The sequence below is a fragment of the Palaemon carinicauda genome, chromosome 17, assembly GCF_036898095.1.
Source record: "Palaemon carinicauda isolate YSFRI2023 chromosome 17, ASM3689809v2, whole genome shotgun sequence".
NCBI classification, from domain to species: Eukaryota; Metazoa; Arthropoda; class Malacostraca; order Decapoda; family Palaemonidae; genus Palaemon; species Palaemon carinicauda.
This window is the reverse complement of record NC_090741.1, coordinates 48,181,390-48,195,801: the sequence shown is the minus strand read 5'-3', so window position 1 is coordinate 48,195,801 and position 14,412 is coordinate 48,181,390. Positions and strand designations below refer to the sequence as shown.

Below are 14,412 nucleotides of genomic sequence, written 5' to 3'. Positions count from 1 at the left end.
TCCTCCTCTTTCTCCCTCCGTCTCTATCTCTCTCTCTCTCTCTCTCTCTCTCTCTCTCTCTCTCTCTTGACTTAGAACCTGAGAGAAGAGCCCAATCATATATATCGTTAACACATATTATTGTTAAAGGAAAATATTTCCCAAAATGAAAAGTTCCTTTGTAGAATTAAAACCATTAAGTTAAGAAAGAATGAACAAAATGCTAGACACGGTTACTCTTACTGCAACGTGACACCGTGAAAATTCTCTCTCTATCGTAACGATAGAGCGCAAGTTGAACGTTCTGAAACGTCAACAACTGCAGAGACAAAACAAAACGTTAGTTCAACTTTGAAAACAGTACGAGACTATCAAAGAAATTCTTTCAAAAACATTAAAATAGCATAATATGTTAACAGGTAAAACCGAAATGACGGGCTCAATGTTAATTAACTTCGGTACAAGAAAAGACCGCCTACCATTAGGAAAGGTCGAATATAAAAAAAAAAAAATTAATTTTAATAATTTTATAATAAAAGGAAGTTAATCGAAGAGGCCTATAAAAGGCGGAGAGATATAAAATAAATCTATAACTTTTGTTAAGCAAAATTAAGAAAGAGAGTCTATACTCTCTTAGACACCAACACTTCCGTCTAAGGGAAGGGTCGGCCATTTAAAGGTGAAAGAGAGTTCATACTCTCTTCGTCACCATAATTAAATTAATTCCAAAAGCTAACTAAGCTAATATAGAAGTTTCTAGTATAGCGAATAGCTGCAAATTTTAGAGAAATACTTCACCAAACCGTGAACAATACTCCAAAATCATAAGCGTATCCAAGAACGTCTTGCCGGAAGCACGACAGAGGAAAAAGTGAGGTGGCGTCAACAACAAGTACTGTAGTACCTGGCCACAGGTGGCGCTTGTGAGTACACCCCCTTCTAGTATAGTGATAGCTGGCGTATCCCTCCCGTAGAATTCTGTCGGGCAACGGAGTTGACAGCTACATGATTATCGGGTAAGTTTAATATTGAAAATATCACTATTGTTTATAAATTTGGTTAAGCAGATTTCAATGCAGGTAAAATCCCAACAGCTTTGCATGTTGCTCCTCACTTTTGGCTACAAGCATCAAGTCTTGTTTCAAGGAAGGACCTCAGATCCACATAAGAAAGCCAAACTACTTAAGATAAATATCAATATTGATTTACAAAGTTCTTTTCATATATAATCGGCAGAGAATCCATTCAATCAAAATTATGAATATAAACTTTCATAATTAAAGATACAGTTAAAAAGTCAGCAAAATTAGGAGATATGAAGCGAAGGAAAATAAGGTATCTAACATTATTAATATATTCTTACAAATTATAAAAAAATAAAGCCAAGTAGAAAAGGACAAAGTGAAAATAAAGTTTAAGTAATTTTCTTGACATTCTTTTTTCCTTTATAAATATATTCCATAAATATTATAAGAATGACAGCCAAATATAAGAGTTAGAACTCACCTGTGCAACAACTCCCTCTAGTGCCATAACCCAAGACAGCTTCTCTTCAAAATTAGTCGTCATGAGGTACAGGCAATCGGACTGACCCGAAGCTTTCTTGGCCGAGAGTTCAATCTGGAAGAAATTAACAGAACTTTATGAATCTCCAAAGTTGATGGGAAATAATTTACCTTGTCTGACATACCATAAGCATATATGCAATGCAATTAACTAAAATCCTCATTGCCTAAATGTATAGCATTTCCAATACAGAATGCAATTTTATATATATGACTGCAATTTTCTTACTATAACAAAATTCTCAAATATAATTTCCTTAATTCACAATAGACCACTCTTATGATAAAACATTGACAACTCGCACTAAGATCCAAAGTGAATTTTTGGTAGATTTACGGATTCTGTTAAGCGATATACACAGCTTACCTTTAGTACATAAGGTAGATCAACACTACTAGTGTTGGGCAGTTCTGATCTCGGAATAGCAGATATTATAGTAGTTGAACATTCTGGAGGATTAAGACTAAACTTGGAAAGGGGCTGCATGCCTCCCACAGGTTCTTGATCAAATATTAACAGTTCGTTCTTCTCCACACATACATAGCGCGAGTCCCAGCAGGCCTTACCAGGTCTGAAGTGAGGAATACAACTGTATTCACTAAATATTATATATATATATATATATATATATATATATATATATATATATATATATACATATATATATATACATATATATATATACATATATATATATATATATATATATATATATATATATATATATATATATATATATATATATATATACATATATATATATATATATATATATATATATATATACATACATATATATATATATATATATATATATATATATATATACATACATATATATATATATATATATATATATATATATATATATATATTCTGTAATGCATAAGAGATTAAAACAAGAAGAAGATTACAGTATATTCTCAATTTTAAACCAAATACAATAAAGAAAAAACAGTAACTTCAACAGATTTCCAAAAAAAGCTATACAGACCTTGGGATTTTAACCCAGCCTTGCATAATGTAATGTTGATCTGACTCGGGATTACTCGACCTCTTGGGCGAATCTGTTGACCATCCCCTAGAATAATGCTCAGCGAATTCTATAGGGAGTCCACATGTTGATGGGATACCTGTGCTACACTGAAAAAAAATTTATCAAATAACATCCTGAAGCTTTTTACTAGGCTACTTTAAAAATAAAAACAAATTGAACCAGTTCCCATTTATATGAATAAAAATATTGTTCAGCTTTAAAATACTTGAAAGATTTTCTATAATCAATATGAATTATATTCCATTATGCTCTTTCCAAAGCAGGACATTTCTTAAAAAATATGATCTTTTTAACAGTGAATGTACCAGTAACAAATATACAAATTCTAGACTCCATCAAATTCACAAGGGACTTTGGCATTCCTCTTGAACTTCTCCCATCAACTCATACATTCATTCCCTCCTTCAACAGACAACCTTTTTCCATCCTCTCCACGGCCAAACCACCTCAACATATATTTATGTTCACTCTGGCTGCTAATTCATATCTCACACCTGCTCTTATCCTTAATACATTACTTTGTTCCTAACCCTGTCTCATACTTCATCTCAAAGAAATTAAATTTCTGTCTCTTTCATTCCCCACAACTCCGATCCCTACATCACAGTTGGTAAAATAACTTTCTCATACAGAACTCACTTTACATTCATCTCTAACCCACTATTCTTTACTTCTCCCTTCACTGCCCTAAAACCTTTACATCCTTCATTCACTCTTTGATGTATATCTGCTTCCACTCCACCATTTGCTGCAGCAACAGACTCCAATTACTTAAAGTGATCTACTTCCTCAAGTAACTCTCCATTCAACATGACATTCAATCTAGCACCACCCTCCCTTCTGGTGCATCTCATAACCTTTCCCTTACCCTCATTACCTCGCAACTTCCTTCTCTCAAACAGCCTTCCAAACACTGTCACTAATCGACACAGATTCTCAACTGATTCTGTAACCAATCGTATTAATTTGTCCTCTACTTTAGAAGTATTCACTTTCGTCTCTCCTTTGAAACAAGGCCAACTTATGTTACATACTAAAAAAATGAAATGCAACTAATATACTTACAGGCTTGATAATTACAATATAAGCTTTTAATTAGATTTTTCAGAATAAAATGTAGTGAAGGAATAATAATAAAAATTTGAATAAATAATGGCTCATAAAAGAGTTCTATTAAAGTGCTTACCTTACTATGAGCTACTATACCACATTCCTGACATTTGGCAGCGTTCCGTGCAAATGGGATACTTCCCATACAGCCAGAACATCTTGCTGCTCTCATCTGCAAGGCACTCTGCCACCTGAAATTTAAATATAAGGACTCAAGGACACTACCATAGTCAAATACTGAACACTAATGTGCATTCATTTGAGCTCAGACACAAGAGTATTGCAATTCCTAAGCTCATGACTGACTGTTGTACATCAGCTAACTTCTGCCACCAAACACCCACAGAAAATATTCATGTTCTTTACATATCTCACCTCTTACACAACATTGGTAAATTTTGCAGACAATAACATTGGTAAATTTTGCAGACAATATTAGATTTAGCAATGATTTTACAACTACAGTGATGCCTCAGGATACGAAATTAATCCGTTCAGGATGCGGTTTCGTATCCTGATATTTTCGTATCCTGAGTCGTGTTTTCCATGTAAATAGCCTAATCCGTTCCAAGCCTTATAAAAAGTCACCCTTTCTTTCATAAACACGCTAAACTGTAGCAATAAACATGCAATGTAGCCATTTCTATCATTCAATAATTAACACAACCGTTAAAAACAGCCTAATCCATTCCAGAAACCACTATGAGATTATTCAATAATATAGTTATAGCCAAGTTATCCCCCCCAAGCCCAAAGAAAACAGTCCGTTTTCTTTACTACTGTATAAAAGTTATGGTACTGTATGTACGTAAAGCATTTAGATCAGTGAAGGTGTATTGTTACCTGTACGTACACCTAAATTAATGATTGATACCTGTACACTCTGAAAAAAAGGTTACAGTTAATTAGTGTAACAAAAAAGTTGAAACTTACCTTTTGATTAAGAAGATGTCCGATAGCGAAGTCGCGGCAGAGGAGGATGGCATAAGGCAGAAAACGTAACAAGTGACAGACTACGTACAGTAATTTACACACTTAACACATTAACACTTAAACTTTACGAAATAAAAAAATGGAAGAAATAATTAACACTTAGCATTACGTATGGAAAACTATAAAACGAAAGAAAAAATTACTTTAACACTTAACGGTAACATAAAACTTAAAATTGAATTTTTTTTTTTTTTTGCTTTTTTATAACTTTACGTTTTTCTTATTTTCTAAATCTCTTCTACTTCTTCATCACTTTCTTTTTTCTGTTTCTTTTCTTTACTTTCACCTTCTAATTCTTCATCCCTTCCTCTTTTCTGTTTCTTTTCTTCACTTTCACCTTCGTCTTGGCCTACTAATACCGCTGGCCTCTTTAATAAGAAACTATCCATTGAAGCTTGTTTCTGCCTACTTTTCAACACATTTCTAAAATGCGTTAGGCAAACGTAATATAATACACTACGTAACGTTATATACAGTCTATGTATAGTAAACACTAATACAGTACAGTGCACAGTAACGAATGTTTATTAACGATAACACGTGGCGTACGAATGTACTGTATATTAACACTAAGTCAAACAAGCGAAAGCACACAATGTCTGTTAACGATACCGCGGTCGGAACGAAAAGAGAGAGAGAGAGATGAACGCCCGTGCGTAGGCAAGCTGGGATAGTTGCCGACCAATAGGAAAGCAGGATCTTATGGCGTCAGCTAGCGTCTGAGTAGGGAGATAACCAATGGGTGAGCAGGAGGCTGTAAGTGAGTCTACCCAAGTTCAAAGTCAGGCGGCGCGCGCTTTTTAAAATTACTCTCGGCGAAGAGTTGGGATCTCGTAAGGTTTTCGTATCCTGAAATTTTATCCGTATCCTGGGGCATAAAAATCTTCGAATCACTTTTCGCATCCTGAATTTTTCGTAAGCAGAAACTTTCGTATCCAGAGGTATCACTGTACAAAATATTTTTCATACCACAATAGGATAAAACACTCATGACTCTCAGTAGAAGGTAAAAAAAATAAAATTCAATGCTTCATAACTCTTTTTAAATGATCAAATTCAATTGCAAAACCTTTATTCCCGCCTGGTGAATATTTCCAGTATTCATTTGAATTCAAAATACAGTACCCACCGAGACATCGCTGTCCCACCTGCATGCTGATGCACTGAGAGGTGTTGAAGATTTTGTAATTGCATATACAGTAACATTCTTCTGAATGCTTTCAAATTTTAGAGGTTTAATATGAGAAAAGACAGAGGTTTTACTAAATCTATTATTGTAAATATTCAAAATATAAAATTTTCCTTTATCTGAAAAACAAAAATTTTATATCTTATACAGAATCTATTTGTTTCTAGAAATATGACATTTCAAGTGTAAAAAAAAGAGAAATGTTCAATCAACTATAAAAAAAATATTTACATACAATTCACATCATGCACTTTATCTTTTTTCCCTACACTAGATGAAATTTATTAAACCTGAAAGATAATATACAAACCGATGAGGAATATTGTGACGCATTCTCTTCAAGGAATTATCTTGTCTACTAGGAAAACTAACAGAATTCTGCATGGATTTTTTACTCTGAGCCGTGCTTGGAGTCGAGTTGTATGACATGAGCGGCTTTCGAGAAATGCTGGGTGTTCCCAACAAGGATCTGTTATCCATAGTTCCAGCTGCAAAAGAGAGGAAGTGCAAATAAGATTAAATTTGAGATAGCCTACAATCATCAACTGGAAAAAATAAATCATTGTTCACATCAAACATTTTTACATGAGGTCTTTTCACTCTCTTCTACCCTGTACAAACTTCTTTAAATCTCATCAGCATCAGAGCTATGTCTTTGTCTATTGCCCTTTTCCAAGATTTATTTGGAATTCCTACAGGTATCTATGCCATGTTGGTATTTGTTATTCTTCTGACCACCTTTCTCCATGTTTGATATACTATACAGTATATTTCAATATCAGGCTTTGCAAATTCATAACTGAATGTCAATATTTTGAAATCTAACAATCCTTATAATTTCTTTTTATTTTTTCTAGCATTACAAAATTGAGTCCTTTAAAATAGGGAATGTCTTCAGTGGAGCTGGAACAGCCATTAACGACAGGTGACAAACACAGGCAAGTAGCTTGGCCTACTCAAGACTGATGGGGTTAGTTGAGATGGAAAGACTAACCTAAGTATGTTTTACTAAGATACAAATTACTTTTAAAAGTTGAGACTCCTCACAGGAGTGATGTAGACACCCGCACCAAAAACGTTCAGAAGCGTAAGTGATACCTCTGTACCAACTGGTTTGAGAATTGAGACAGCAGAGCCCCTCTTCTTCAAAACCAAGCTAGCCCACTAGTTTGTTGCTTGGTGTGATAATAAAAAAGGCCACTGCCTTTCCATCAGACAGTGTGAGTCTTCTGCAAGTCAGGAGGTGATATACAAAGTATCTTCCCCCTGTTGCGTGTGGCTGAGAGTAATCTACAGCCTGGTACTCATGCCATGCGCACAGGGCAGTGTCACTTTAACCATCAACTCATGAGGGGCCATCTTAACTTGGGATACCAAGTATCCAAAAGAGAGAGGGGAATAACACTCCCCCATCCAGGTAGAAAAGGTGAAGAAATACACCTAAGCTCCTCTCATAACTGGTCTATATGGAGCCATGTATCTTTAGCTAACAAGAATACATGGATAGTCATGCCAGCCACCAGATATCCAGCCTGGGGAAACACCAGGAGCTGTCCACATCTTCTGCAAGAGAGAGGTAGTGTCGTCAAGAACCATATTCTTGGGAATAAATGATCTTCCTGGACTTCTTAGACTTTTTTCTTCTTCCTGTTAGAAGATGGGACAGAATTTCGATCAGAAGAGGAGGAGGATGAAGAGCAAATTCACTTCTACCTTTTACAAACTTTCCCCTAATGTTCTGCAAGCAGATTTGTTGGGGTCTGAGCAATGATTAAGCTCCCCCACTGGAGGGTCAGTCACAGGAATTGGTAGGCATTTGTAATGCAGATTTATTGTCTGGGGTCACTGGTACCGGGAGTGCGGGACCTATGGATCTTGGGGTGACAGGCACAGGGTGAACATAACTAAATCTACAATCACTGGAGTAACACAAACAGGTTTTTCCCCTCTCAGAGGTTCTCTATGACCTTCTGGTTTCAACACTTTCACAGGGGAGGAAGCCTTCTTAGCTAGTTTCTTTAGCTTGAGGTGTACTGCGGGGATCACCGATATCCCTTGGGTTACTGGCACTGGGGATACTGAAAGTGAAGTAGCCTTACCTAAAAGCTCCCTCAAAACTTACATCAAGGTCATACCTGCAAGACCCATGGAAAGCTAAGCCTTCCCTAAGTTAAACTTGCCAGTGGCAGTCTACAAAGAAGAGTTTCCAACAGAGAGATATTTGTGAACAATCACACAATTTCAAGCTTCAATTGATCATTAACACAAAGTCAAAATTAATTATTCAAACTAAAAAGTATGAGAAAAAGATTAAACAACTTTGTATAGGACGCAATAGTATGTTTGTGCTCGTATCCAAAGACAAAAGTGAAATATTTAACAGGACAGTGGGTGGGGCTACTTGCCCGCACTTACGACCTATCGTTAAGTACCTCTTTACAGATTTTTACGGCTGTTCCAGCTCCACTAAAGTCATTCCCTATTTTAAAAGATGAAAGTTTGTACAACGTAGGAACAAAAAGTAACTAAGGTTAGGCACTTTACAGTATTTGAGACAATATATATAATACTTTTAAAGGTGAATCTGTATGAAATTTGAGGCAAATAATAACTATAATTATTCCTAGGTAGCTTTAAATTGCTATTGGAAAGATCTTTAAGATCACAATTAAGCTATCACAGAAATTATTTAAAAATCTAGCACAAATGTGAAGGACACATCAAGCACTAACTTGTAACTCACAGTTAATGAGTAGACCCTCAAATGACCGTGAATTATGGAAAAAGCCACAAGACAAGAATGCTACACACTAAAAGGGTAAGCAAGATGAATGCGAAAGGCTCGATCGTAGAGAGAAAGTGAGAGAACCACTACTTTACTTCACGACTGGTAGTGTTGTAGGGAGACGCTATGAGCAACCTCCCACTTCCAAATTAATGAATTTATAACTTTGTTAACAATTTTACAGATTCCTAGAAGACTGAATAAACAAATAAAAATAAATGACAAACATATACACTCTTTCATATTATGGGCATTCAAAGTTCTTTATCAAGGTATGTTTTTTAAAAGAAATTATAAACAATTAATATGATTAATAACAAAATTTTTCAGATTATATAGAGGTTAATAACAGGCTGGGAGGAACATAGAGAGGAGACGTCCCCTTTTTTGTTTCATTTGTTTGATGTCGGCTAACCCCCAAAATTAGAGGAAGTGCCTTGGTATGTGTATATAGAGGTTAAACTAAGGACTATATTGAATAATGTATATAATAACGACTTACTGCTTGACTTTAAGGCAACTATCTCAGCTCGGGCTTTAGTGATCTGTTCATGAAGATTCCTATTGTTTGACCGTTCCTGCACAAGCAAATCTTCCAATTCGTGATATTGATGAGGCATAACATAACCTGTATTTTCTTTATTCTCCTTTCCAAACAGCTTGCTCTTCATTTTCTGAAAGAGAAATTTAGGCACATTAGCATACATATTCAAGAATAATTGGGACAAATTTGTTTGCTTCCATCCAATAATACATAGCAATAAGAGATTTCACATCCAAAATAACAAACATTTCCAGCCACTCTCAAAAGAACATGTAAAATAAAAATCCCAATGGTTTTCAAAAGCATGTACATACATACATATACCAAAGCACTTCCCCCAATTTTGGGGGGTAGCCGATATCAACAAATGAAACAAAACAAAAAAAAGGGGACCTCTACTCTCTACGTTCCTCCAGCCTAACAAGGGACTCAACCGAGTTCAGCTGGTACTGCTAGGGTGCCACAGCAGTACCAGCTGAACTCGGTTGAGTCCCTTGTTAGGCTGGAAGAACGTAGAGAGTAGAGGTCCCCTTTTTTGTTTTATTTCATTTGTTAATGTCGGCTACCCCCCAAAATTGGGGGAAGTGCCTTGGTATATGTATGTATGTATGTATGTATGTATGTACATGCTTTTGAAAACCATTGGGATTTTAATTTTACATGTTCTTTTGAGATTGCCTGGGAATGCTTATTATTTTGGATGTGAAATCTCTAAAGCATGTAGAGTAGAATAATTCCCACTAATCTTTACTTCTACAAATACTTGGAAAAGTCTGCCAATGTGTTAGGCAGCAATTACTAGATAACCAAGCAATGCATAAGTTGCATATGTTACCTTTTTCTTCTTTGGGTTGTCTATTTTTGTCTGCAAGAAGTCAATAAGCTTTCCCTGTTGATCAATAGTACTCTTCATTTTCAATCGCTCATCTTCGTGAAGAGCCTCAATATCAGATTTTAAACTTTCAACTTCTTCAATCCTAAAAAAAAGAATGGGAATTAAAAGCATTATACATTTCTTTACAAGTAAATGATGTGAAAGAAGCCAGTGTTGAAAGAAAAGGTTCTACTTTTCCACATTTGCAAAAATAGACAATATTTTCATTCAAAACGTATAAAGCAAATATGACAAATAAAGTACAGTCAAGAAGACAATCTTTGAAAAAATGGCCATTTAACTCTGTCTATGGTTAGTGTATTTAGCTCGATTTTTCTTGTTTCCGTAAGACCATGTTTCCCCAACTTTAAATTTAGTGACTAACATTTTCAACCCTTTTACCCCCAAAAGGACGTACTGGTACGTTTCACAAAACTCATCCCTTTACCCCCATGGACGTACCTGTACGTCCTTCCAAAACACTGCTATTTACATTTTTTTTTTTGCACATTTTTTATAATTTTTTGAGAAACTTCAGGCATTTTCCAAGAGAATGAGACCAACCTGACCTCTCTATGACGAAAATTAAGGCTGTTAGAGCAATTTAAAAAAAAATATACTGCAAAATGTGCTTGAAAAAAAAAATAACCCCTGGGGGTTAAGGGTTGGAAAGTTCCAAATAGCCTGGGGGTAAAAGGGTTAATAAACTTACTAAACCATAAATATCTCAGCTTCAAAGTACCCATATCATATAATGTACATTATATATCTCTTAAATGAGATATAATTTCCACTTCACTTGTCACTTTCATAAAACCTCAAACTGACAGTTACTTTCACATAATATTTAAATGGCCCCCCCCCCCACCCCACCCCCACAATATAGAAATGAGAATGCCCATCAATACCAAATTTAAAACTCTACACTTAGAATTCTTTTTGCCTGTAATATATTTCTTCTCCAGAAATCTTTTTACCGTTGATGTCTTCATTCCCCAAAAAGTCTTCTTGCCTGAATAAAGAGGCTAAAATGTTACGATACAATAACTTTCAGGTTACAAGCTGCAGGTAAAAATATTAAAAATTCTAAAATGTAATTTCCATTTTTCTAAGTTAAACAAACTTGGATCCTTTAAAATAGGAGTGTCTTTAATGGAGCTGGAATGGCCATTGATATCGTCAATGAGGTAGTTAATGACAGATGCCGAGAGAGGGCGTTTCGCCCCGCCATCTCTCATATGAGAGAATCTTCACTTTTGACTCATTACTGAGAGAGGTGGTTGAGATGGGAAACTTAACTTTAAAGGAATCAGGTTTCTATAGCTATGAAAAACATATCGTTTTGAAAATTTGTCAATTTTTCTTAAGCGCATAAAATTCTTTCAACATTTAAAATTGGAAGGATAGTTTATTGCTAGGTAGAGACTCAACTGGTTGTTTTTTTTTTTTTTTTTTTTTTTATTTGAATATGCAAGTCTCCATGGTCCTGAACAGGAGCGAGGGAGTCACCAGCAACCAAAAAATTAGCCCATCATAGGGATTAGCAAGTTGATAGGAAATAGCCAGTACTTGGTAAAATACCTGGTACACCGTTGAAGATGGAGTCTTTCTTTCCAAAAGGGGAGACGAAGTCTGAAATGAAATCATCCTTCTACTTGTAAAGGAAGGATGGTAGGAAACTACTTCTTATAGATCCATCTAATGACATTGGAGTTCAGAGATACAGCTTAACAGTATCAATGTCCCATACAGTATAGAGCGTAACGTCACAAATGTTTCATCCCATAGCAAGGGTCATCCAGGACCTGATGTGATCAAAACTCGGTTGATAAACTGGTGAATCAAGACTGAATGAGTGAAAGGTGTAGGCTTCCCCCAATGAAAACTGCATACAGCCCTACAGTATGAAATGTCCTACAGATGTGCTTCCACTTTGTTGACTTGCAAAAAGATAGTGTGACACCTTGCTTCTTGATGAAGCTACTAAGGCGGTGTTGTAGCAGATCAACACAGAGTGCCTCCTCAAAAATTCTTGGAATACTTGTAACTCAGAAATTTAAAAAGATTCACTTGTACTGACAACACATCTGAAATGATGAAGCTACCAGGGGAAACCTCCACCCCTCCTTTGACACACCTGACAGCCGTTACATGTTTCTAGAGATTACCCTGATGAGATTTCCTTCGCCCAGCCACCAGGATAGATTGGCCTGTACCCCATGTCTCATTGGAACAGGATAGAATGGGGGGATCTCTGGAAGCTAATCAGTTTTCCTCAAACACCACTGAAGGAATCCCTGGTTGAAATGCACGTGACTCCCCTGAGATATGGATTCCTCCAACATGGAAAGATGGCAGAGAAGACTTACCAACATAGAGCTGGAAGTATCCTCTGAGCTTGCTTATACAATAGTCAGTGAAAAGACTCTTGCTGCTGCTGTCCCTATCAGCATGCCTATATAATCCAACTTCTACTAGGGTGTGAAATATTTCTCCCACACCAATGTATTGTCCCATACTCACTTCCGATATCAATCGATCAAAATAAGATGTATGAGAAAAAGATTAAACGGCCTTGGATAAGGCGCAAAAGTGCAACCATACTTGCTGCGGCTAGACAATAGAGAAGTCTTTGACAGTAGAGTGGGTGGAGCTACTCACCTGAGCTCACCAATGGTCATTAACTACCTCGTTAACAATTTTAATGGCTTTTTAAGCTCAACTAATTAAATTTTCTATTCTATAGGGCGAAAGGTTGTTACATGAGTAGGAAGAAACAGTATCTGATGGTACATATGAAATTGCCTCCCACATTTTAGTATAAAGTACTAGTATTCAGAAAAATATTATCAGTATATTCCAAAGCCAGCATAGACTAACCTAGGCTGATCAAGCATATTTCTACCAGACCCATATACATGTAACAGTTTATCTTTATAACCTCATCATAAAAAGCCCACCTGGAATTCTAACTGGAATGGAAAATGCTATAAGCCCAAGGATAACAATAGGGAAAGCAACCCAGTAGGAAAACAAACTGAGATGATAAGAATAAACAGTAAAAGACACATAACAGAGTACATATAATTTCATAAGAAAACCATATCCATCTATAATAGGATTAATTTCTATCCATTACTATAATTATAAGTTATTCTTTCAATCCAAAGAGCCATAATTACACTACCTCTTCTTAAATCCTTCAGCTTTACATATGGCTTCTTCCAATCCCTCTGTCAAGTTGAAATTGGACTCTTTGAGTGTGTGAATGTGCTTGATGTGGCCCTCGCTCTCCTCCTTGAGTCTATCGTAGTGACCATGAAGCAATGCCAAATCCCTTTCAATGCTTCTTTGAGTGGACAGAGCAATTTCCAGATCTCTTTCCAAACCTTCAACCTTGAAAAAATAAGTTCAATTTGGGATGTTTAGATAAATTCACAGTACTGTTTTACTATATCATTAATCTGCTCCATGGCATATAGTAAAATCAAAAGTAAATGAAAGTAACTTACTCTGCAATAATTGTGAGTATGCTCATCCTATTTTCAATCATTAGGATAAAGAATTAAACGTTACTAAAACTAAACAATGAAGTGAATAAATAAACACAAAATTAAACCTAGCCAAAAAAATACATACAGCACTTCCAAAAACTAAAGTGTGTAAATATGGCCTATTGCTATACTATTTATTACCTAACATGAAACAAAATCTATGGTTTCCATTTTATTATCATTACTAAGTTACAACCCTAGTTGGAAAAGCAGGATGCTATAAGCCTAAGGGCCCCAACAGGGAAAATAGCCCAGTGAAGAAAGGAAATGATATAAACTACAAGAGATATTTAAGAATGATATTAAAATATTTCATATATAAACAATAAAAACTTCAAAATAACAAGAGGAACAGAAATAAGATAGAATAGTGTCCCCGAGCGTACCCTCAGGCAAGAGAACTCTACCTCAAGTGGAAGACCATGTTACAGAGGCTATGGCATTTACCTGAAGATGAAGTTCGGAATTGGTTTCTGTGTATTCCTTCAACTGATCGTTCAGCTGCATAATTTGCTCATTATGCTCTTCATCAATTGATGCCACTCGGGTCTCCAAGTCCTTCACTTTCTTCTCTTGGAAGAACTTCAGTGATCTCTCTTCATTAACACTGCACTTGGCAGCTTTTACCTCGGCCTTCAATTTCTCAATCTCTTCTTGAAGTCTGGCACTATGTAATGAGTGAATAAGAAACAAAATTAAATATTTTGATTAAGAACCTCTTAATGAACTTATACGATATTGCCGTAACAAACACTGGTTAA

The 14,412-nt window shown here is 35.7% G+C and overlaps 1 protein-coding gene across 1 annotated transcript in view; it reads right to left on the bottom strand.

The window, feature by feature from the left end:
• sti (sticky) overlaps window positions 1-14,412 on the bottom strand; it is a 103,784-nt gene that overhangs the window by 32,070 nt on the left and 57,302 nt on the right. Inside the window, exons 23-31 of the mRNA XM_068390971.1 lie at window positions 14,099-14,318; window positions 13,285-13,493; window positions 10,059-10,200; window positions 9,182-9,353; window positions 6,205-6,382; window positions 3,789-3,903; window positions 2,540-2,688; window positions 1,912-2,116; window positions 1,486-1,599 (exon numbers count right to left, since the gene is read on the bottom strand). Coding sequence (XP_068247072.1) covers window positions 1,486-1,599; window positions 1,912-2,116; window positions 2,540-2,688; window positions 3,789-3,903; window positions 6,205-6,382; window positions 9,182-9,353; window positions 10,059-10,200; window positions 13,285-13,493; window positions 14,099-14,318 — 1,504 coding nt within the window. The remainder of the gene's footprint in view (window positions 1-1,485; window positions 1,600-1,911; window positions 2,117-2,539; window positions 2,689-3,788; window positions 3,904-6,204; window positions 6,383-9,181; window positions 9,354-10,058; window positions 10,201-13,284; window positions 13,494-14,098; window positions 14,319-14,412) is intronic.